This window comes from Tauraco erythrolophus, chromosome 1 (assembly GCF_009769465.1).
Source record: "Tauraco erythrolophus isolate bTauEry1 chromosome 1, bTauEry1.pri, whole genome shotgun sequence".
Classification (NCBI taxonomy): Eukaryota; Metazoa; Chordata; class Aves; order Musophagiformes; family Musophagidae; genus Tauraco; species Tauraco erythrolophus.
Genome location: NC_141465.1, coordinates 119,377,191 through 119,401,990, shown reverse-complemented (window position 1 = coordinate 119,401,990; position 24,800 = coordinate 119,377,191). Strand labels below are relative to the sequence as shown.

General features: G+C 40.5%; 1 protein-coding gene across 1 annotated transcript in view; it reads right to left on the bottom strand.

Moving 5' to 3' along the window:
• GUCY1A2 (guanylate cyclase 1 soluble subunit alpha 2) overlaps window positions 1-24,800 on the bottom strand; it is a 170,742-nt gene that overhangs the window by 51,749 nt on the left and 94,193 nt on the right. Inside the window, exon 6 of the mRNA XM_086613623.1 lies at window positions 4,529-4,672. Coding sequence (XP_086469749.1) covers window positions 4,529-4,672 — 144 coding nt within the window. The remainder of the gene's footprint in view (window positions 1-4,528; window positions 4,673-24,800) is intronic.

Here is a 24,800-nt window from a genome sequence, read left to right as displayed (position 1 = left end):
CAACCTTAAGTTCCACCACAAATCACAAGGGGAATCGTGTCCCCCTTGTCCCACCGTGTTCCTGCACTCCGGCACACTGAAAAGTCCTTGGAGTTTCACTTCCAACCACAAACATCAGCTTGCTATCAACATTCTTCTCAGAGTGAGCCTCTGAGTAAAACCAAAACACGGAGCTCTTCTGGCTGTTAAAAAAAAACCCTGTCCCAGCTAAAACTAGGACATTCAGTAAGATATTCGCTGCTATCACAGGGATGAACATTTCAAGCACTACAAAAAGTAAATATTCGCATTCTGGTGAATTCAGTCCTGAGATGACAACAAAACATATCCATCAAAGTAATTTAGAAAATATATATATTCCATAAACCATAATCATAAAGCCAGACATGTCTAATTGAGTATTCATCAAATAAAAAGTGCTACATTTCATAATTGCAGTGAGGTTTCCCTAGAGCTGAAATCTCTGCAACCAGGACAACTCCAACAGATTCATAATGACTCTGCCTGAAAAAAACATCACCTCCTAAGTAATTAGCCTCTTAAAATCAGTCACACCTCACAAACGTGGGGAATAACTTCTGAATTTGTGGTTTCCAGTGCTAACTTCAGAGAGCTTAAACAAGAGATATACCTCTGGAAAAGAAATCCCCTGCAAACATCAGGTGACTTCAGCATGTTTGCTTCTTACTAGACAACATAATCAGAATAGAATAACTGTGCTGTAATTGTTAGCTTACTAACAGAAATCCAACTTCAAATAACTGTGCTGTCACATATTATAGGAAGTGACTGAGAATAATTTCTTCCTATTTAATCAAGGTTTATCAGCCAGTTTGGGGAGGTGAGGGCAGGGAGAAAACAGAACACTTGTTTACTCCTGAGATCAGAAGGTCCCTTATTTTTAAGATTTAAGTTTTAAAATATTGTCTTGGACTTTGTGAAGCAATTGTCTTACTTTTTCAAAATAGCTACTAGACTACCCTGAAGAATAAAGTTGGAATTTAGTCACAAAAACACATGAAAGCTGTCAAATATATCAAAAGTCCAGCATGAGAAAAACTGCCCTCTGATTTCAAGTTTTTTTTCAAATATCCAAATACTGATGTAGGTTTTTCAATACAAGACAAGAAAAGCTGCATCAGCATTCTATATTCAACACACTTGGCACAGACTCAGGAAACATGACTTGTGCTTGGTAACATGAACCACGCATAAGAATTAAGGTCAAAATATAGTTAAAATACTGCACCTTTTTTTGCCATCCGTTATCGAAAGGACCAACTCAAAGTAACCGCATTATAGTATAATTTAATTCACTGTTTAGAAGTCAGGCTACTTATAAATGTCTTATAGCCTACCTTGTGTACTTTGTATTTAATGTTTACGAATATTTAAATATTTTGATGGCAAACCTTAATTGTAATATGCGCCATGCATTAAGTCTCCTATTAATGGTTCTGAGCTGAGTCCATAGTAACTGTTACACATACCTATGGGTTCCTTAAACTTCAGGTAGATTATAGGACCATAGAATCATGAGTTGGAAGGGACCTATGAGGACGATCAAGTCCAACACCTGACTCCACGCAAGCAACCTAGAATTTAAACCTAAGAGTCTTGTCCAAACACTTGAACATCAACAGGCTAGAGACCATGACCACTTCTCTAGGGAGCTCGTTCCAGTGCTTGACCACTTTTTCTAATACAAATAATCCAATCCAATCCTAATATCAAATCTGAACTACCCCTGACGCAGCTTTAAGACATTATTATACACATGGAGCATTTCTTAATGGGAACATCTGGCACAATGGGCACCTTCATGGTTTTTTACATGAAAAACTGGTAACTAACAAAAACAAGGAATACTCTAGCCAATTCAGCATTGGCTGGAAGGTAAAGTCATGCCAACACAATTTAGAAATAATGCATATGTTTTTATCTGTGATGATCATTGACATAACCACTAAGAAAAACTATGCATTCTTTGCCATTTGTAGGAGGATTCATCTGACAAAGTGTAGAAGTTCACAGTGTAGACATTCATATTTAGGCTAAATCCACAGACCTTCCTTACAGACAACTGAAAAAATTCACATTTTTAGGGCGTGATTTATCTCATCCTAAAGTAGACACCTAAACTAGGTCAAATCAAAGTAGACTTCTCCAAAAATCATTATCAATTGTTTTACAGGGTAGACATCCATGTGAGAGAAATCCTAACCTTACTATATTTTAAACCAAATCAAGATGCCTCTATGAGAGAAGCTTTTTTAAACATGATTTACCAGGTTAGGTGCAAGGTTAACAACAACATTCCACAGCTTTTGGAGGTGAGATTAGTTGGTATCACCATCTTCCTATCCTGAAATCTATTACACCTAAAACAAAGACAGGACAACTAACACCCACTGAGGAGCTTCTCAGTACCTCTACTTTTAGTTTAAGTATGATGAATTGACTTTTCTCTTCTGAATTCTAAAGCAGGTTTATTAGCACTTTTTGGAAGTTTGGTTATTCCTAGCATTTTATTCTATGCAAGCATTTTTACTCTGCACTGTCTTTATAGCCTTTCTTTCGTAAGTTTTCTTATGCAGCCACTGAAATCACGAGGAATTTTCTGAAAAATAATGGCAGTGGTAATGAAAACAGTCACAAACTGTGACTCTAGGAGTAAAACACACACCTCTAAAATTTTCCTGCAATTGCAGCAATCACTCAAGAGAAAGTGAAAAGACAGAGAAGATTTGGTCTCCCAGCATGTGACAGCGTAGCTAGAATGTATTAATCAGCCATAGTCACTGGAAAAATAGAGGAATCATCAAACAATCTAGAAAATATATTTTAATAGGATTAAACTAATACCTGCTTGAAACACTCATATTAAAACTGAATATGCTGTCTTCTGATATCTTCAGAAAACACTTGTCTCTTAATGCTTATTCTGTGTTTGATGAATGTCCACATGAAGCTTTAAAAATATTTTCTTCAACATCCATAGTCCAAGATATTTTTTCAGAAAGTTATTCTTTTGAGTATGTGGACATTTTTCAATAATCAAATAAATATTTTATTTTAACATTTAGAAAAAATCAGCAGCAGCATTGATAATTGAAAATAAAAATACTTCATCCAGAACTCAATATATTTTCATTTGACTTTTGCGTTACCATATTTCATGGAATTTCTAGTTTGATCACCTTGCATCCACACTCTTCTTTCTGGGCAGAACATTTCATTTGGATGAGATCTCTTTCGATTCACCATACACAAAGAGTTCAAAGGATATAGTTTATGATATGAACTAACTAATAAATAGAGAAGACTTTGAACCCAGAAGCACACTATTTTACTGCTCAAGGAGCATCACAGCAACATCCTTGAATACATTTTGAAAAATTTTACCTCTTTCTGTCAAATTTTAAACTTTCAAAACAGGTCTTTCAAGTTTTTTTGTTTTTAAAAAAAAGAAAAGAAGAAAAGAAGCATTTCAGATGCAGCCATCATTTTTTAACAGACATGAGGAACTGCAGTTTACAAAGTGCATTTCAATCATGATGTAAATCATCCCATGGGAAGTCTGTCTGGCCTTCTCATCCAGCCACACATGGCTTTTGTTATAGGTTTTAGACAGTGTTGAATGATTGTTCTACATAATCCTCCCATTTTCTTTGAAAACAAAAGGTTTGTATTATGGGAAGAACAATTTAACGAGAAACAGGAGTGAGCACATATAATGAAAACAACGTGTAATCTAACCTTTGAAAAAAGAAAGACATATCTATTTCCATGGTTTTCTTCTCTGCTCAACCTCCATCTTCTACCTAAACATTACCAATTCTAAATGCCAGCAGCTACAGCTTGGTATAAGACCAAGAGAAGCAGAGTAGCAGTGGAACTTCAAAATGGTACAAGAGGACTTGTGGTTTTCCATCTTTTGCTGCCTCTTCTACCCATCTAGGAGAAGGAACTGGAATTGTGTGGGAAGGAAGCACATTAACACTGAGGAAAAGCAGGCAGTCTACATATCCTTCTTTAATACGGGTCAACAACTATTTAGAAAAGAGATATGTGGCCCCTCAGAGCTGCAGAACTCTCTGAGTGCCTCTACACTAGTGCTGAAGTACAGAGCAGGAGCCTACTTCTGAAATGAATTTCCCAATTGCAATCGCATACTGTGCTTTGGCTTGTAGCATGGGACAGTCCTGGATCATGGGAACTGTCTTCTCACACTAAACTGAATTGGAAGAACCGCTCCAGGAGTGCATCTAATGCCCTCCAGCCACAAACAGGCATTTGACAAGGTGAAAGCTAGTCTGTGTGGTCTACTGTGCGTACTAAAGTAAAGAATAGATTACACGATTGTCGATAGGCACCAGTGAAATAGATGTCCATAAAAAAGACTGTGATATATTGATGCAATTTTAAATTCTCCTAGCAATAAACAGATTTCTACTGACAGAACACGATGGAATCAATCAGATTCATGTTCCACTGACTAGCTGAGAATAAAAAGCAAAAGGGTTACCTTAATAGGGCTCCCATCTGGAGTGAGAACCTCTTCTGAAAGCTCCATCATCTTCAGTGCCATAAGGGCAATGGCTTTAGCATGACTAAGGCTCTTCTTATGGAGCCCTGCCGCAACGCAGTACGCATCACCTATTGTTTCCACCTGCAGCAATCAGATAAATCAAATGTTAAAGTATGATAACGAGAAGAGATCCCTACCATTAGTTATCTGCAATCAAATGCCATTGCTTAAAAACATGTAAGCAAAACATCCATAAAATAAGCAATTAGACAACGGAGCATAATTACCTGAGTTTGCAAACAGGTGCAGTCAAAAACTGGCACATGATTGCATAGTGGTTCATCACCATTATAACCAAAGAAGATCATTACATCTAGAACAGTGTATGCCATCAGCTGAGATATGACAACATTTTCCTGTAGCAGGAATAGAGAAAACTCTTATTTTCCTAAATGAGAAATAGCTTGCAACTTTGTTTGACACTATCCTGGCTGAATTTGCTGTTGGATAAGAAGAGTGCTACACGATAATAATTCATAATTATTATGTGCTCTTCTAGAGAAGTGTATCAGGAAAAGAATTAGAAAAAACAGAACATCACCATCAAAAAACAGTGAAGAGTCCATAGCTACTCATTAGCAGGTGGATTTTCCTGGTATAGGGATAATTTACAAGTAAATGCAACTGCTACAGTCTTTTGAGTGCAGCTGCCTCTGTTATTTTCAAATAAGAATTGTTGCCTCTCTCTACCCTGCAGGATACCTGACTGTGAATTCCCTCCCTTTAGGCACCAAGTTCAACAGACTGATCCCTCTGGTCTCTTCAGTCAGGCCTTATCTCTCTCTTACCTTAATTTTCTTTAAAGAAAGCCATCCCTCAGGAGGAAGCAGGAGCAAATGAAATTACAGAAGCCCTCTGGCTCTGGATAAAGGCTGCCTGAGAAACATTGAAGCCCTCAAGTTCTGCAGCTTTAATTGACAGCACTGTGTTTTGCAGTCTGCTTGCCCACACATCTGCAATGTGCTCTGCACACAGCCTATTTACACATGGCCAAGAAGACTCAGCTCTCAAGGATTAGTTTGGCTTTTGCTACATTACTAATCTGGCTTTCGTCCTGCCCACAACACTACAGGAATGCCAGAAAAGGCTTCAGCAAAGACCAGGGTGAGAAGAAAGCATGCACTGAGCAAACAGTTATTCAGGGAATGAATGCAGCTGATTCTTCTCTCTGCAGGGATTTTACTAGTAGTAGACCTGGACCTTCTCAGATTGATTCCCAGTCCTGATAGACAGAATTGGAAATAGTATCTTAAAAAGTAAGTATTACATGTAGATGTGCCCAGAGCATGAATCTAGAACAGCAGTATAAGCAAATACTTCCCACTGTAAAACTTGCAGAAACTGCTACAAGTCCATTGCCAAGTTTGGTTCCTTAGCCTTTCCTACTGATTGTGCAGGAGGACATATAGAGGAAGCAGAGGGTTTCTCATGAGCTGAGAGCTGAGACAGCTGTTAGAGATCCCTCATCACTTTTGGGAGCTCCTAATAGTACTTGTATATAGATAAAAAACACATAGGAGCAGTCAATATTGCTGTCCATCTGCCTTTTCTACCCAAGCCATATCTCAGGATCTCTGTCCACAAGAAGCAGAGACTGCCAACTCCCTGCAGCTTAGGAGGTTTTCTTTCCAAAGATAAACGGATGGGCAAGTATATTGCAATGGTTGGTAAAAAATGTAGAAACTAGGGAAGAAAACACATGAGCATAGTGAGAAAAAGTATCAGAAGTTAAAAAGACACTCTGGACAGCTAAGAAATAGAAGGTAAAAAATTCTCTAAATCAGGAGGAAGAATTAGCAGAAATTCAAATCACTGCACATTGTCATCCTTAAATATTGCAGATGAACGTAACCAGTTCTAACAGAAATAAAGGGGTTACTCCAAAAAGAGTTGAGTCTAGGATGCCAAATACAAAAATGAAATACGAATTCTGCTCTTTGTTGAATGATTTAATTTCAGAATGACTTTTCCACTAGCGTTAGTTGCAGTACACTACTGTAAGCAAGTTTAGATCTGAGACCATACACTTTTCCTGCAATGTTCAGGTAAACTTACTTATTTTGTTAGCATCTTCCCCTTGGGAAATTTCCATAACTGTGTAAACTAATTTAACAGCTAAATTGCACTCACTGAATGAGTAGCATCATCAGAGTTGCATTGTACGTATCTATATACGTAGAATATAGGCACAGGAGTGAGCTGTCCCTGTGTGCCGGAATTCGAGCCGCCGGGGTAGAAAACCAGCTTGGATGACAAAGGAGATTTGGGAACATCTCAAAAGAAAAAGGAATGTCTATAAGTCTTGGAAGAATGGGCAGGCATCCAGGAATCAATACAGGGAGGAAGTTAGGGCATGTGGGGAGACAATCAGAGGGGCAAAAGCCCAACTAGAACTTAGACTAGCCTGCTCCGTAAGGGACAACAAAAAGTCTTTTTATAAATACATTAATAACAAAAGGAGGGCTAAAGATCACCTCCAGCCCCTACTGGACACAGGGTGTACGTTAGTCACTAGGGATGAGGACAAGGCTGAGGTCCTTAATGCCTTCTTTGCCTCAGTCTTTAATAATAAGGTCAGTAGTTCCCAGGTGAGCTGGCCTTCGGTGTCTGAGGGCAGGGAGGGAGAGCAAATCGAAGCTCCTGTGATCCAAGAGGAACGGGTCAAGGATCTGCTACTTCGGCTGGATGCCCACAAGTCTATGGGGCCTGATAGTATCCACCCGAGAGTCCTGAGAGAGCTGGCGGATGTCATTGCCAAACCCCTGTCCATTATCTTTGGGCAGTCTTGGCTCACTGGGGAAGTTCCGCTGGACTGGAGGCTGGCGGATGTTACCCCCATTTACAAAAAAGGGCGGAAGGAGGATCCGGGGAACTACAGGCCTGTCAGTTTGACCTCGGTGACGGGCAAAGTCATGGAACAGGTTATCTTGAGTGCTATTAATGAGCACATACAGATGTTTTTTTTTACCCCATCCAACCTGGCCTTGAACACTTCCAAGGACGAGGTATCCAAAACTTCTCTGGGCAACCTGTTCCAGTGTCTCATCACCTTCATCATAAAAAATTTCTTCCTTACATCCAGTCTAAATCTACTCTCTTTCAGTGTATAACCATTGCCCCTTGTCCTGTAGCTACAGGCCTCGGTAAAATGTCTCTCTCCATCTTTCTTATAAGCCCCTTTTACACGTTGAAAGGCCACAAAAAGGTCTTCCTGGAGCCTTCTCCTCTCTAGATTTAACAATACCAATTCTCAGCCTTTCTCCATAAGAGAGGTGCTCCAGCCCTCAGATCATCTCTGTGGCCTTCCTCTAGACCTGCTCTAACAGGTCCATGTCTTTCTTGTACTGTGGACCCCAGAACTGGATACAGTGGGATTTCACAAGAGCAGAGCAGAGCAGAGGCAGAGAATTACCTGGCTGGCCACGCTTCTTTTGATGCAGACCAGCATACAATTGGCTTTCTGGGCTGTGAGTGCACAGAGCTGGCTCATGTATAGTTTTTCATCTACCAATATCCCCAAGTTGTTCTCGGCAGAGCTGCTCTCAATCCACTCATCCTCCAGTCTGTATTAATACTGGGGACTCCTCCGAGCCAGGTGCAGGATCTTGCACTTGGCCTTGTTGAACTTCATGATGTTATATGAGGACATTAAAATATAAAACGCAATGACAGTGATATATTACATTTCAGAATTTCAGGCTGGGCAGTGAGTTGGATGCACATGGGGAAGAAGGGGACTTCTATTGTCTCAGCTAAGGAGCAAGAAATGGACCAGAAAAACACAACACTGCTCACAGCTCACTCCTGAAACCACTGTGTACACCAGAGTGCAACTTACTCCATAAATATTCAAGTAAATGTCAATAGGATTAAGAGAAAAGGAAGATACTACTCATGATGGTTAGAAATAGCAGCACTCAGATCTGTTTGATGCTCTTCATGATGATGATATACAGTAACGAAACTTCAGAGGAAATCTCTACCATGTGATAAACTAAGTTCTGAGTTTTTGACTTTTTAATGTGACTACTATAATGCATTATTAGTAGTGGATTTGATTTTTATATCCTTCCTAGATACCTATGCAGGAAAAGATATTTTGCTATCACTACAAGACTAGAATACATTATCCTGCTCCTTTTAAAAAAACAAAACTTATTCTGTTTTGAATACTTCAGTCATTTTTTGCATATGATCACCAGTTTTACCTTTGTTAACATTTAGTACATTTTTGCTCTAGTTAAATAACAATTTCTTATGGCTTTTAATATTTCTAGCCATTCACTGATAGCCTGACCTACTCTTACCCACTTTTCATCCCTTTTTACTGATTTACACTCACTGTGGCCAGCTTCACTGCAGCTTTCATTAATTGTGAATTAATATATAGCACCATAGAAGAGAAGCGAGGTTGAACTCAGATTTCAAAATTAGACCGATGTATAAAAAATGTAGGATATTATTTTTATTCTTTATTAATAAACAAAGAAGCCAGGAATCATTGCAGCTGCTTACACTGCTATACAAAGGCCTTCTCTAAAGCCTTCTATAATTCCACATGAAGTCATTGAAAATGTCCAGAAGATTTTCAGTCAGACTCTCAACAAATCCAAGATTAAGATTCATAATTAATTGAAGTAGTTGTGTGTACTCTACAATTCAGAAAAGGTTTCATGTTAGATATATTGAGACAGCTGAATACTGTAAAGTGACAATGTGTAAGACTTGCAGCAGGAAACAAACAAAAATTTCTACTTTTGGGAAGTCATTTTCCATGTACCCAGCTTCTGTTTGTCCTCGGTAGATACGGTATGTCTGTTTTAGACTTGAGCTCTATAGTAATTGTCTTAGAGTCTCTTATTCTTAATTCATACTGATTTTAGGTGGAAAATGACTTGCAGATGAATCTGGTAGCCCAGCAGATGGAATTTAATTTCTCCAATTCTAATGCATCCAGAGAACAGAGGTTAATAGACTGTCCCCTGGGGAGCTCCAACAGGTCGCTTCCGACCACCAGTGGCTAAACATCACGTTGTGTTACATTGAGAAACAAGCTGTAGCTGAATGATGTTCTCTGGGTATAAAGTCGGGGTGTTGACTCAGTGACAGTTTAGAAGGCAAAATATGGTGTATAGAAGTAACATCTCTTCTTCTGTACTATTCCTCATGAATGCATGACTATGCACCAGTCATCATGTATATGAGCTTCTAGAAGTAATGAAGTAACTGAAGTGTCACACTCCATTTCACAGGGTTATACACAAGGGGGGAAATATAATTTTGTAAGTGAAATCTGCAATGGCAAGTTTAAAGATTTTAATCTAAAACATTCAAGAATCCAGTCTAAGGAATCTTACTAGCACCTTTTCCAAAGCACAGTGTGGAAATAAACATAAAAAATGTAATCATGGGGGTGACTCTTGTGGCTACTCTAATCTGAAATTCCTACAGCAATCAGAAATATTAAATCTACTGAAAGAAGTAGCTGGAGGGAGAATTAGCTCTAGTTTTAGTCCCGCCTCTCTCAGTAGGTTTCCTGTAAAAGCCTAACAGATAATTTGTATTATAACTATTAGAGTGGATTATTCATCACTGCTTTTGTATTTCATGGAAGAGCCATAAATAAGTCTGTCTGCAGTTTGCTCCTTTATTAATGGGTTAAATTATACTCATATCAAGAGGCTTCTTGGCTTACAATTAAAACTAAATATGTTCAAAAAAATGGATCTGAAAATTCAAAAATTACTGTCTTCTTTCAGGAAGAAAATCTACCTTAATCTTAACAGTATGTCCCTTGTAGATCCTTCACATTCCTCTGAAGGGTACTTGTGTAATATTGTTCCCATCTCCAAAATAGCCACAGGACTGCAAAAGTATTTATTATCTCACTCCTAAGGATTAAAATATTTAGTACACTTTCACCCTAAAATAATCTATGCCACTGTCTCTATGGTCTGTTCAACAATCTTTTGCAAAATAAATAAATAAATTAGAAATAAAAAAGTTTGATTGCCTTCACTATAGAGATAAACACAGCTAAAGTATTGTCTCTAACTCAAAGTGTCACCCATAAATAAAAGCTCTTAATGCAGATTGCACTAGTGATTTTAGTTTGAGCTGGCTGTACTGCTGAGATAAAAGTAAACTGCTAATGGAGCCCTTCTCAGGTCAAATCCATTAAACGGACATTCATCCTTCAGCACCTTCCTTATATATATACAGAAAGAATAGTTGTTTCTTTTCTCACAAGACACTGGAAAAAAACTTACAGTGCCATACAAGAACATACAGTTCTTCAGGATGAAGAACGACAGGACATTCCTGGATACCTTGATGTTATACACAAGTATAATTGAATACAGGATTACTTTGGAGAGTAAATATATAAATATTGCATCACTACACTTTGCTCAAGGATAGTGCTCTGCCTCGAGAAAACAAAACCTTTCAGTTGTACACGTATGAGCAAAAATACTTTATGCTGTTCAATGTTTATTTAGTTTATTCTATTAACATATACAGATTATATATATAACTGTATCAAACAGTTAGAATATCTAAAGACAGATATTCTTCAGCCCTTTCCATGTCTTGATTTCTTATCCTCCTTTTATGGAGTAAGACTATGGACTAACAGAACTTTTATGGAGTAACAGATCCCAAGTACAGATACAGGCTGGGCAGAGAATGGATTAAGAGCAGCCCTGAGGAGAAGGACTTGCAGGCGTTGGTTGATGAGAAGCTCAACATGAGCCGGCAATGTGCGCTTGCAGCCCAGAAAGCCAACCGTAACCTGGGCTGCATTCAAAGGAGCACAGCCAGCAGGTCGAGGGAGGTGATTCTGCCCCTCTGCTCTGCTCTTGTGTGACCCCACCTGGAGTACTGTGTCCAGCTCTGAGGCCCCCAACATAAGAAGGACATGGAGCTGTTGGAGCGGGTCCAGAAGAGGGCCACAAAGATGATTTGAGGGCTGGAGCACCTCTGCTATGAAGACAGGCTGAGAGAGTTGGGGCTATTTAGCCTGGAGAAGAGAAGGCTCTGGAGAGATTTTACAGCAGCTTTCCAGTACTTAAAGGGGATCTACAAGAAAGCTGGAGAGGGACTTTTTACAAGGGCATGTAGTGATAGGACACGGGGCAATGTCTTTAAATTGAAAGAGGGAGGATTTTGATTAGATTGAACAAAGAACTTCTTCATTCTGAGGGTGGTGAGGCACTGGAACAGGTTGCCCAGAGAAGTTGTGGTTGCCCCATCCCTGGAAGTGTTCAAGGCCAGGCTGGATGACGCTTTGAGCAACCTGGTCTAGTGGAAGGCGTCCTTGTCTGTGGCAGGCGGGTTGGAACTACATGATGGTTAAGATCCCTTCCAACTCAAACCATTCTACGATTCTATGACATTTCTTCAAATTCAGTTGACATTCCAAAAGCATCAAATGTTGCTCACGGTCTCATGTGTTTCTGTTATTTTAATCACCAGATATATTTATTTCTGCTTAAGTAAGTATGTGTTCATAATCATTGTAATTTTAAGCTGGCAGGAAAACCCTGTTTACAGCCACAGTATATACATGTATATGCTACATTTAGCTTATTACTAAACTGTTTCTTATCACTTATGAGCAATCTGCCAATAGCCTGAAACTCTCCTACTGCTGGGAAACTACAAAATTTCATTTTAGAATATTGAAATAAAAACAAACAGCAGTTGCAATGATACCAGTTTCCTCTTAAAGAGCTTGAGAGTGAAAATAGACAAGCAGCAGGGAAAGGGGTAATGGCTTAGCTAATCACAGTTTAATGCTCTTTGCCTTCCTCACTTAACTTTTCTCACCGAGAAAACTAACTTTTCTGGCTTGAGTGTGGTTTTTTTTCCTTGCACAGAAGAGCCTTATTCTCCATCTTAAATTACTTGCCTCTCCTTTCACCTGTCTCCTATGCATGTTTCTGCTCTCCTACGCAAATACAGACACATTGTTCTAGGTTCATGCAATGCATCCTGATAACATCTTTCAAAATATGATATGCAAAAAAACTGCCTAGAATTTTGCTGTGTACACATATAGAAAAATAGAATCATAGAATGGCATAGGCTGGAAGGGACGTTAGAGATCATCTAATCCAACCTCCCTGTCATGGGCAGGGATACCTCTCAACTAGATCACGCTACATATCTGCCTTTTCTGACAAAATCTGTATTTCTTTTCCTGATAATAACATTATTTGCACACTCATCAAGCCTACAGTTGACAAGAAACCTGGGGGACCTGTTGATTTGCTCTAGGGCAGGGCTGCCATCCTGAGGGAGATGAATAGGCAGGATGAATTGGTGGGCAGGAAACTCATGAAATTCCACAAAGACATGCAAAGTCCTGTCCTTGGGAAGGAACTTCCCTGGAACTGATACAGCCTGAGACCAAATTCCTGAAAGACCTTGGGGGTCCTGGTGGGGAGCAAGTATCACATGGGCCAGCAGCAAGTCCTTTGAGTAAAGACGTCAATGATAGCCTGGGCTGTCTGAACAGAGATGCGGGGAAGCAGTTATCACCCCTACTCAGTAGACCACACCTAGATATTGCATCCAGCTTTGGGCCCCTCAGTACAAGACAGAGATTGATAAAATGGATCCAGCTCAGAGGGGGCCACCAAGATGGCAGGAGCTGGAGCACCTGCCCCGTGAGGAGACGCTGGAGGAGCTGAGCTTGTTCAGCCTGGAGCAGAGATGGCTTTGGAAGGACCTAAAAGCAGCCTCCAGTGCCTTTGGGAGGTCCTCAAGGAGACAGAGGTGGGCTTTTAACAGTGGTGCAGCATGGGAGAGCAAGAGACAACAATGACATCAGCATCCTTATGGATTAGGAAAGAGGGAAACCTGTGAAAATAATCTACCATAAGATCTGACCAGTATAAAAATAATTTTGCAAATTTTTTTAAACAAAGAGAGGAGAGGAGGGGAGGGGCGGGAGGGGAGGGGAGGGAGAAGGAAGGGAGAGGAGGAAGGAAGGCAACAAAGTTTGAAAAAAACCCTTTTTTTCTGTACATTTTATTACACATAATTTTACTGCTCAGTTGAGCCACAAAGTTGCATTGTTTGGAGCTGCAACACTACAGTTTCCCTGGTGATCATCCAGCAGACTAGCATCTCCCAGAATGTCAGCCTTTCTTTATCTTTCGCTAATGATCATCAGTAAAATGACCATCTCAGCTCCTTGGTTGATGACATACTGTTAATATTTCTCTTCTTAGCTAAAAGAAACAGCACTAATGACAAGGACCCTTGAACACACCATTGCTTCTTACAGTCAATCCCAGATGTTACTGATTGTTTCAACGGGAGTGAGCAATACATAGTTCTTTGGAAGAACTATGCAAATATCCATTTGCAAAGTCATGGAAAGTCCAGATTTTAATTAATCAGTAAAGCATTCTAAGGGATCCTATTGACAGCACAATTCTCATGCTCAGTGGTGATGGAAGTTATTCCAGTTCCTATATGATAAAAAGCAATGAAAGTTGGGTTGATGCTGATTGTATGAGAGAAATTAAAATGCAGTGAAACTTCATTTTACTCAATCGAAATACATTCTATGCATTAAACAACATAACATGGCATTAAATTATATAACATGAGTAATATGGCTGTTCAGGAGGGCCAGTTATGATAGAACAAGGGGTAATGGTTTTAAAATAGAGGGAGGTAGGTTCAGGTTGGATATTAGGAAAAAATTTTTTACTATGAGAGTGGTAGAACACTGGAACAGGTTGCCCAGAGAGGTGGTGGATGCTCCATCCCTGGAGACGTTCAAGGCCAGGTTGGACAGGGCCCTGAGCAACCTGATCTAGTTGGAGATATCCCTGTTCCTTGCAGGGGGGTTGGACTAGATGACCTTTGAAGGTCCCTTCCAGCCCTAACCATTCTATGATTCTATGATTCTATGATTCTATGAAATAACCGGAAAAATAAAGCACATGAAAAGTAGATGGCACAAGCAGAGAAGAAGCAATGTTTCAAACACATAGGCTGCAAGCTGATAACGTGTAGAGTATGTGGGTGAGATTCAGCTCCCCTAACCAGAGACAACTCTAATATAGTAATCTGAATATGAGTTATTTGTTCTCAATTCTCTTTATAATCAATGGACTGAAATGGGAACTCTAGTAGTCATCTGACCTGTGCTAAGCATCTCCTTCACGAAAAGATGAATCAGGAAAGCTAATGTCTAGAAGGACAGATGAACCAGTGGAAAACCTTTCTACACTCCTTAGGTCAGTTTCCATTTCCACTCTCAGAGGTTAATCCAGGCTCAGAACAGCACTTACTGCAGAATATGAAGTTTAAGTGATTCTTATGATTACATTAACAACAAAATCAATGACTTTAAGCTTATTAATTTTGTTTTGAAGACCTGGAAATAGTTTCTTAAAAGAGTAAAGTCAGGGTATGTCCCTGGCCATCTCTTAGAGTAAGTTCCATATGTACCCCTCAGCCTGGACTTAATGGAGCACATCTTAGCTTCCTGCACGCCTAGGTCGCATTTCCACGGGAGCATACAAATATATAAGGAAGTGGTATCATCCCAGCATGAATCCAGGATTCAGGATGGGAACTCACCTGGAACTGGAAGCTGGGAAGTGCTCTCAGGTACTGCAGTAAAGACCTATGCTTTCCCAAAATTTTCATTGGCCTGGTTATACGTATTTCTTTCCATCTGCAACACTGAACTACATAGTACCTCAACACTATATATGTCTTTTATGAAAACTGAAATGTCTTCCCTCTAAAGGAATACAGCAAAATTCAGCCTTAAGATGAAATTCTTGGAAGTGTAACTCTGTAAGAAACCTTTGAAGTTATTAGTACCTCTCAATGGACTTTTCTTTCATCTATTTTCTGCCCTAAGTTGTACAGTCGGAAAATTACGAAAAAGCTATGGTATATGGTAAAGTGGTACTTCAGACTTATCATTTGGGCTTCATTATTCCTGTCTCTGATGTCTAGTTCAGCAGCAAACAAGATACCTTTTTATGTTATCCCCCCTAGTATGGGACAAACACTGAAGAAAACAGATTCTCTCCATTCTAATTTTATTTTAAGTCAGCAATCTCAACACTCATCACAGGGAGCAATTTATTTGATATCTGTATTCTACCTCAAGATGTCATTGACATTTCCCATATTTCCTTCTACCCAAGTCCTTCTCCAAACATTATCTCTGCAAATCAGTAATAACCTTACAACATTGTCATTCAGGATGGGACTCACGCTATGCAGTATTGGTCACACAAAATTTAAGCCTCTAAGTTAAAGTACTAATCTATGCTCTAATAGTCACTGAAGAGAAAAATGAACTTCCAGGGCATGATGTATTCCATTCTGAATTCTGGAAACCTCATTGTCCTATCTACTTACTACAGCAGGACCCAAATATCTCTATCTTTGCTTAATTGCCTGCTTCCATGCCCAGACTGTCCTTCGATATACAAGATCCCTCCCATGTTGTCATCAGCATGCTTTTCCTGGGAAAACCAGGTTTATATGGGCTACAAGGGCCACACACTGGGAAAGCTTAGTTTGTGAAACTCTCAGAAGACCCTAGATGAGTTATCTTCTCATGCACAACTCACTCCGTGCCTTTGAAACAGCACTACAGAGTGCATGTTCCTGCTCCCATAAAGTACTCCAAAACAAGAAAAAAGATTGCATGAGTGTGTTGACTCCTGGTGCTAAGATACTGTTTGTCAGCACAACAGCAAGACCCTGTTTAGCTCAAAAAATCCTCTATCTTGGCATGCATATTTTGGCATGCAGGTCAGGGATGTTATTAATCACTAAGTGAGAGGAAGGGCAGATGTGAAGTATTTTGGGCAGCTTATGGTAGAAAGACTTGAGCTTCAAGTCACTTAATCTAAAATACAGATTCTAAAGAAATAAATGTCAAAGAAACATGTTGGAGAGAAACTAGATAGGTTATTTTCCTGAGATGTATGCTGTTTCTCTGGAGGTGGTGTAAGTGTAGCTCAGAAATGTCTTCACTGAGGAAGCATATTTGATCCTGAGGGAGCTTCTAGATCTACATTTCTGTCTACGTAACAAAGAGTGAATATTGACCTTTTTCAAATTAATCAAAACCCATTAGTTTCCTTGATGCTGTGTGAATACAAATTAAAGCCTAGATCCGTTTGCATTTTGAAGTATTCTGTATGTTCTTCCACTGCACAGATTTGGCAGAAAAACTTTGAAACACAGTTGAATTGTGCAACACTGTGAAGCTTAACAACATCTGTCAGATTAAAATACTTAGGTCTGTGTTTTTTTGCTAGAAATTAATTCTACATGTTGGATACAATATTATTTATAGATTCCCCAAATCTCTGGCATACTATAAAAAAAAAACCACTCCTGTTTTTTAAAGGTTTTAAAAGTTTTCAAGATAGAATTTGAGAATAAGACTGTTTCCAAATGGACCCAAGAATCTCCTTCAGTTTCTACCTTAGTGTTTGGTTCTCTCAGCTTCTGTCTCTCAGCTTTTCAAAATTAACTCCTCAGCAGAGAAATCTTGTGCCTAAATTTCAAAGTAACTCTGCTTTTATGACATCGCATTCTGCCTTTGAAAATAGTTCAGTGTACGGAAAACACCTCCCATGTGAGCAAGAATGGATTCCAAGTGTCCACCTATGAAATTCAGAAATCTGCTTAACTGATAAGGATCCATTTTTAAAAGAAATGTCTTACTACAAATCCCAGCTCCTTTCCCGAGAGCCTCATTATGAAGCAATTTTTCTTACCAGGCCCGAGGGCATTTTATTTTTAGTAAGTTTAATGATGCTACATGCTGGCAAGTTCAGGAGCATTTTGCAGGAAGAGCTGTTTTTGAACTCTTTCTGTAGCACCTACTTGGCAGTCTTAAGCATAAATCTTTCAATATCCAATATATGGAGTAACTCTTTCATCTACACATTAATTCAGAGCGCTATTTTCTCTATGAAAGTAAAAGAGACAAATAGTATTTGCTGTGTAGATTTATTACCTAGTATTTTAAAAGCTAGGATTTTTTCGCTAGTTAAAATAGAGACATGCTAGAAGACTTGCAGTTTACACGATGTCAGCATTAGGTTTGCACAGAACAGTCAAGGAATACAAAAGTCATAGTGCATAAATGATTTCTCTCTTCTATAGGCAAGTATGAAATTGCAAAAATCACACTAAATATGTCTGATTAATAAAAAATATCCTGGCTGGCATTCTGCCTTACGTGAGGTACTTGCAATGTCAAAGTAAAGAACTGTTGAACGAAATAAGCAAATATTAAAATAATCATGCATAACTTTAAGTTATGCAAATGTCTTAAGCACACACTTCAGTTTTCTGTGACTGCCATTCTCCAGATGCAAGAGTGGTCTTAATTTGCTGTAGGCATCCCTGGTATTAAAACTGCTACTGAGCAACAGCATTTTCCTCAAGGCTACATAAGCTTTGATTTATCTGTCTTGAAATTCATATGTTAGTTTCTCTTAGCTTACCTAAGTCTCCTCATATTCCTTTAAATCATTTAAGAAATTAAGGCACAGTTATGAATGCTGTTTGCATGAATGAAAATGCTGCATCTTGGCATGCTCATGTATATGAAGACCCAGCCATATGTTGTCACAGTTCTGCTATGTATCCTCTAGATCTGACACAATACTGGACTGCTTAAATGGAAATAGCCTAGGTTGGTGGAAAGTGAAATCAATTTTTTCCATTCCCTCAGAGGGACTAAAATTTAGATGGTGGAAAACCTTGACACAAGAAAACAAATGATTTGAGCATTAATGGTGGGTTTTACAAAAGATAGCATCAGGGAGACATTTATGCTGCAACAGGGCATTCTCTTGACCATGGCTCCTGTCCAGCCGCTATGTCTGGGCTTGTTCCTCAATATGGAGCAGGGAGTCCCAAAGGAAGATATCCTTCTGGGTCTTGTTCAAATAAAAAGTCAGGATATGGCCTGGGCTCACACACAAACTGAGGACTTGGGAAGCACTCCCAGGACCTGCAAGTTGGCTCTAAGGCTCTCAAGCAGCTGATCTCTGCTGATCACAGAATCATAGAATCATTTTGGTTGGAAAGACCTTGAAGATCACCAAGTCCAACTGTTAACCTAACACTGCCAAGTCCACCACTAAACCATGTCCCTAAGCACTGCATCCACACGTCTTTTAAAAACCTCCTGGGATGGTGACTCAATCACTTCCCTGGGCAGCCTGTTCCAATGCTCAACGGCCCTTTTGGTGAAGAAATTTTTCCTAATATGCAATCTAAACCTCCCCTGGTGCAACCTGAAGTCATTTCCTCTTGTCCTATCACTTGTTACTTGGAAGAAGAGGCCAATACCCAACTCACTACAATCTCCTTTCAGGTAGTTGTTTGTAGAGAGCGATAAGGTCTCCCCTCAGGCTCTTTTTCTCCAGGCTAAACAACCCCAGTTCCTTCAGCCGCGTCTTGTAAGACTTGTTCTCTAGACCCTTCACCAGCTTCGTTGCCCTTCTTTGGACATGCTCCAGCACCTCCATGTCTTTCTTGTAGTGAGGGACCCAAAACCAGACACAGTGTTCAAAGTGCAGCCTCACCAGTGCTGAGTACAGGGAGACGATCACTGCCCTAGTCCTGCTGGCCACACTATTGCTGATACAAGCCAGGATGCTATTGGTCTTCTTGGCCACCTGGGCACACTGCTGGCTCATATTCAGCCAGCTATCGACCAACATCCCCAGGTCCTTTTCCGCAAGGCAGCTTCCAACTATTTTTCCTCAAGCCTGTAGTGTTGCATGGGGTTGTTGTGACTCAAGTGCTGGACTCAACACTTGGCCTTGTTGAACCTCATAAAACTGGCCTCAGCCCATTGATTCAACCTGTCTAAATCCCTCTGTAGAGCCTTCCTTCCCTCAAGCAAATCAACACTTTTGCCCAACTTGGTGTCATCTGCAAACTTACTGAGAGTCCACTTGATTCCCTCATCCAGATCATTGATAAAGATATTAAACTGAACTGGCCTCAATACTGAGCCCTGGAGCAGGACATTTATAAACAAATGTGTGCTTTTCAGGTAAGAGAAAAGTGGAAGGAGAGAGACAAAAGAGAAAAAGAGAAGGAAATACATGCATGATACTGCTGAAGAAGAAATTGTATATAGAAGTAGATGTCCTAGAGTCTTTAGAGGATTCTTGAGTGATGAATTGTCTAAAGCAGGGGAACATGCACAGATGTTTTAGTGCTTTGTGCAGGTCTGTATGTTTATAAAGTCAAGAATAACTCTTCTGGAGCCTGCATGTCTGCTTCATTTGCACATCTCTCTAAAGACAAAAAGTGTAAATCTTCCACAAGGCTGCAGAAAAACACATACTTAAAGTAATGTTAAGTCTTAAAATCCCTCGGAGCTCTTGGGTGGTGACACATCAGATCTGCAGGGAAAATCCAAGAAATCCTTTGTGTTTCTTTTTTTTTAACTTAACCCAAGAACACTTCTGAGTTCGCAAAAAAGACAGGTGCCCCAGCTTTGCTCGGACTTCATACCGCAGTGAGACACACCTGTGTGCTAGCAAGTAAGTCCACGCGCAGGCAGAGAGTTCAAAGAGAAAGTCAGTGCGACAGCCTGCTTAGAGCAAGAACAGGAAAAATATTTAGGAGTCTTCTGTGGTGGGACCTGAATGGAGCAGCGTGCTGAAGGGCAGCTCTACCAGGCTGGGTGGCGCCACAGAGAGAGAGAGAGCTTCTGGACAACGGAAATTTTCTTCTTGTACTCATTTTCTTCTATTATACATTCAAAACCCACTGGCTTTAAACTAACAGGAAAAGGCAACACTTAATACACTGGTAATACCCACAACCTATTCATCTTTAAAAGGTATATTACGATATTTTATGGATATCATATTGCTCATATAAGAGTATCAGTATTGTTTGCATGCTTTAATTGCATTTCATAATAATCTTCGTTCTGGAGATGCCTAAGTTGAAGACAAATGAACATGAAATCTTCTCAAATTGGTTATGTATTTGCACTGAACTTAAACGGTTAAAACTGCAGAATTGATGGAAAGACGACAAAAATAGTGGCCATAGATTTTACATGAAAACTTGGAGTCTATGTTTTTTAACTTACAAAATATAAAGCCTAGAAAATCTCAAAAGAGTCTGAAGCTCATGACTCCTGTCATTGCAGTATTCTTTCGTCATTAGAGCACTGACAGTAAGCTTAAGAACATGTATATGAATATGTACAAATATCAGTTCTCAAGGAGGGATAGTCATGGCACTAAGAAAGTATTGGCATTTTCTGTAAAATGAAAACTGATTTCTGCAACTAAAACTACCAGTATAAAAATGTAAAGCAATATTTTTAGAAAATATGAGTTTAAAATTAGATCTTAAAAGCATTATATCATAACCTCAATAGAAACAACATTTTTCAGAACTGGAGAGTATCACTCTCAAATGATTGCAGAGCAGTCCAGATTTCTGACCCTTTTTCAGTCTCAGGTCTTTACAATGAGCAAAAATCAAGGCTGCAGCCAGAGTTAGGTGTATAAAATCAGAAAATGAAGATCTGCCATACTAACTGTAAAATTCAGAAAAAAAATAGAATAATATAACACAGTGTAAAGTAAGTGAAATAATGTTGCCAGGAATAAGAGCCAGAGAGAACCCCAAGGAAGCTGTTAAAGGACTTTGAGGTATGTGTGTGGCACCACTCAGAGACTCTGAGTGTCAGTTTAGCCAAATAATGAAACCAAATAAAAGCAGAAATTGACCTAACAAAGTTGTGTATCTAACTACAAAATTAACCTGTGGAATTATATTGTCTTATTCAATAAATATTCAATAAACTTTCAATTAAAATTTTGACAACAAAGATGTATAGCAAAGAAATTTTGGCAGCTGACAGTAGTATGTTGTTGAAAACATTTAGGACTCTCCTCAGACATGGAAAATGGGACTCAGCACTACGTAGAAAGTAAAGTTTAGTGTCAGGAGAAAATCCGCAAATGTCTTCAAGGACAAATGCACTGTCCACAGAAAGGACAAAGAAAGTAAAACGTACAAAAGCCAGCCTGGTTCTGCTCCATTTGGCTTGGCATGACCCAGCCAGCATATACAGTCACTCAGCCAGTGCATGCATGGCCAAAAAAACAGCCACGATACATGCTGCCTTTACTCCACACAGTAATTAAAGGATGAGGGAAGGAAATGGGGTTGTTTCAGAAAGGAAACTGAGGGGAAAAGAGCTGAGAAAGCAGGTCTACACAGGCCAAAGGACTCAACAAGAAAAAATATTTAAAATTATTCTATTGCAAAGAGATATTGCTTGGAAGGAGAAACAGAAGCTGCAGGAATCTTAAGCAGGGAAGATTTCAGTCTGCAGGGTTAAGTTTTAAATGCCAGCAGCCATGGCTGCAGCGTATCTAAATAGCTTATTTGATAAAGAGATGGTTTAGCTGGAGCATCGTTTCCCAGCACTCGGCTCATAAACAACAGGAACATACAGAGAAAAACAGGTCAAAACAAAAGACATAAACAGTCAGGCCAACCAGTTTATATTTTACCCAAAGCAACTGCTTTCAAAATTTACTTAGATCTTCTCTCTCCCATTACTTCTGCTCCTGGAGCCCGTGTTTCTACTTGAGTGTCCATAGACACTAACTTCTCAAGCATCTGCATCTACATTGCTTTTATTTGCACTGCCAGCTCAACAGTATCTTTTTTCTCCCATCCTCAATTCCAAGCCAAATATCATTAGCTCAGACAGTCAGCAGGACCAGTTTCCAAATGCGTTGCTGGGTCTCAGTTCGCTCACATCTTCTCCCTTCTGTGATTACCCTGAGTGTCCTTCTTGACTTTTTCATCAAGGCTAGATGTAAGCAGATTCTTTCTAAAGTTTCACTCTCTAAAACACAGATTTTTCCAGATTGCTAAAACTGTCACCCAGGCTCGTATCACTGTGCATCTCAGTTGCTGCAGTGTTCTCCCTCAGCCTGGACAAATGTAATCTGTCATCTTTGGTATCCATTCAAAATGCTCCTGTGAAGTTCATTTTCTGAGCCCATCATCTGCCTATGTCATTCTTACCTATGCATCTATCCATCGGATATCCTTTCCCTACCTCATCAGTTATAGCTAATTTCATTTCCAAGAAATTTCAGTGTCTAATTCATCCGCCTTCAGCCCTCTCCAAGCACTTCTTATTCTCTATCCAACAGCTCATTATGCTTCCCCTCAAAAGAAGCATGACCAGCAGGTCATGGAAGGTGATTCTCCCCCTCTACTCTTGTCCTGGGTTTGACTGTGACAGAGTTGAGTTTTTTCTTTTTAGCAGCTGGAAGAGCTCTGTGTTTTGGATTTAAAACGGGATTTGTTCTGAGAGGAATGTTGATAGCACACTGATGTTTATAGTTGGTGCTGAGACATTAAGGACCTTTCAACTTCCCATGTTTTGCCAGTGTGCAGGAGCACAACAGGCTGGGGGGGAGCATGGCCAGGACAGAGGGTCCACAATTCCTCTTATGATTTGAATTTAGACTTAGGATTGAGGGTTAAATTGGCCAATAAGTATTCCATATCATGCAGTGTCATGCCCAAGTATATAGACGAGGGTTGACTGGAAAGAAGGGCTTTTGCTCTTCTGAAGGCTCTCACTGTGGGATGGACTCAGAGTGCCATCTCTTGCTTGTTCTCTTTTTAGGTCTCTCGCTCGTCTGGGATTACAGTGTCAGGACTCATCTTTTTCAGGATTATTTGCCAGGACGGGACAGGCGTCGGTCACCAGATGGTGAGCAATTACACTGTGCATCTGCATCACTTGTTTGTATATATTATTATCATTATACATATATATATTCATATATTATTGTTATTATTAAATTGTTCTTATCTTAACCCAGGGGTCTCCTTCCCTTTCCCCCTTTAACCTCCTTCCCCATCCCCGGGGGGTGGGAGAGGGTGAGTGAGCGGCTGCGTGGCATTCAGCTGCCGATCAGGTTGAACCACGACAGCTCTGCTCTCAGGATTTCCCACCTGGAGTACCACATTCAGCTCTGGGGCTCCATGCTGGTCTATGTGATGGGGTGTTGGTAGCAGGGGAGGGGCTGCCCCTGGAAGCTGCAAGAAGCTTCCTGGGCTGTGAAACTGACCAGAGGGGTCTCTGGCCAGGTCAGACCGCCTCCCCTCCGACCAGGGCTGAGCCAATCAGCAGCTCTGAGAATGCCATATTTAAGAAGGGGACAAAGAAACCTGAACTTGAACAAGGTGGGATCTGCAGTGAAGAGAGGGGGGAGGCAAGGCAATGGCCTCCTCTGGCCTCCTGGGCGGGCAGCTGCCCATGCTGGGCCACCACCACTCAACTGGCGATGGCTGCGGTGGTGCAGCCTGGAGAGCTCCAAAGCTCCCTGCTCCCTGAGCCGAGTTCATCCTGCCGGGACTGTCAGGTTCGTCAGGCTGGTCAGGCCCAGTGCAGATGCAGCAGAGAGAGAACCAAGACCTGAGAGAAACGGCCATGCAGACACCAGGTCAGTGAAGATGGAGCGGGAGGAGGTGTGCCAGAGCTGAGGTTCCCCTGCAGCCCATGGTGAGAAGGCAGCGGTCCCCCTGGCACCTGTGGAGATTAATGGTGGAGTGGAGACCCACCCGTGGCCCATGGAGAATCCCACTCTTGAGCAGAGATGCCTGTGCCTAAGGGAGTTCATAGAGGACTATCTCCAAGGGAAGGACCCTCCACACTGCTGGAGACTTACGGTGGAGCAGAGACACATCAGACGATGAAGCCGAGACGCATCTGAAGTCCATGGTGGACACTACGCTGAAGCAGATGGCTGTGCCCTAAGAAGCCGTGACTGTGTGGAGAAGAAGCCTTTGCTGGAGCAATCTGATAGGTAAGGATTGCATCCTGTGGGAAGGACTTACATTGGAGAAGTCTGTGGACTGTTTTCCCATGAGGAGGGCCTCAATGGAGCAGGGAAAAGAGTGTGAGGAGTCCTCCCTCTTTAAGGAAGGAATGGCAGAAACAATGTGTGAGAAATGACCTGCAACCCCCATTCCCCGTCCCCCTGTGCCGCTGGGGGAGGAGGTGGAGCCAGGAAGAAGGGAAGGGGAGGGGGAAGGTGTTTTTAAGATCTGGCTTTGTTTCTCATTGTCGTCCCTGAATGAACTGTTAACAAAATAAATCAATTCATTCCCAAGCCGA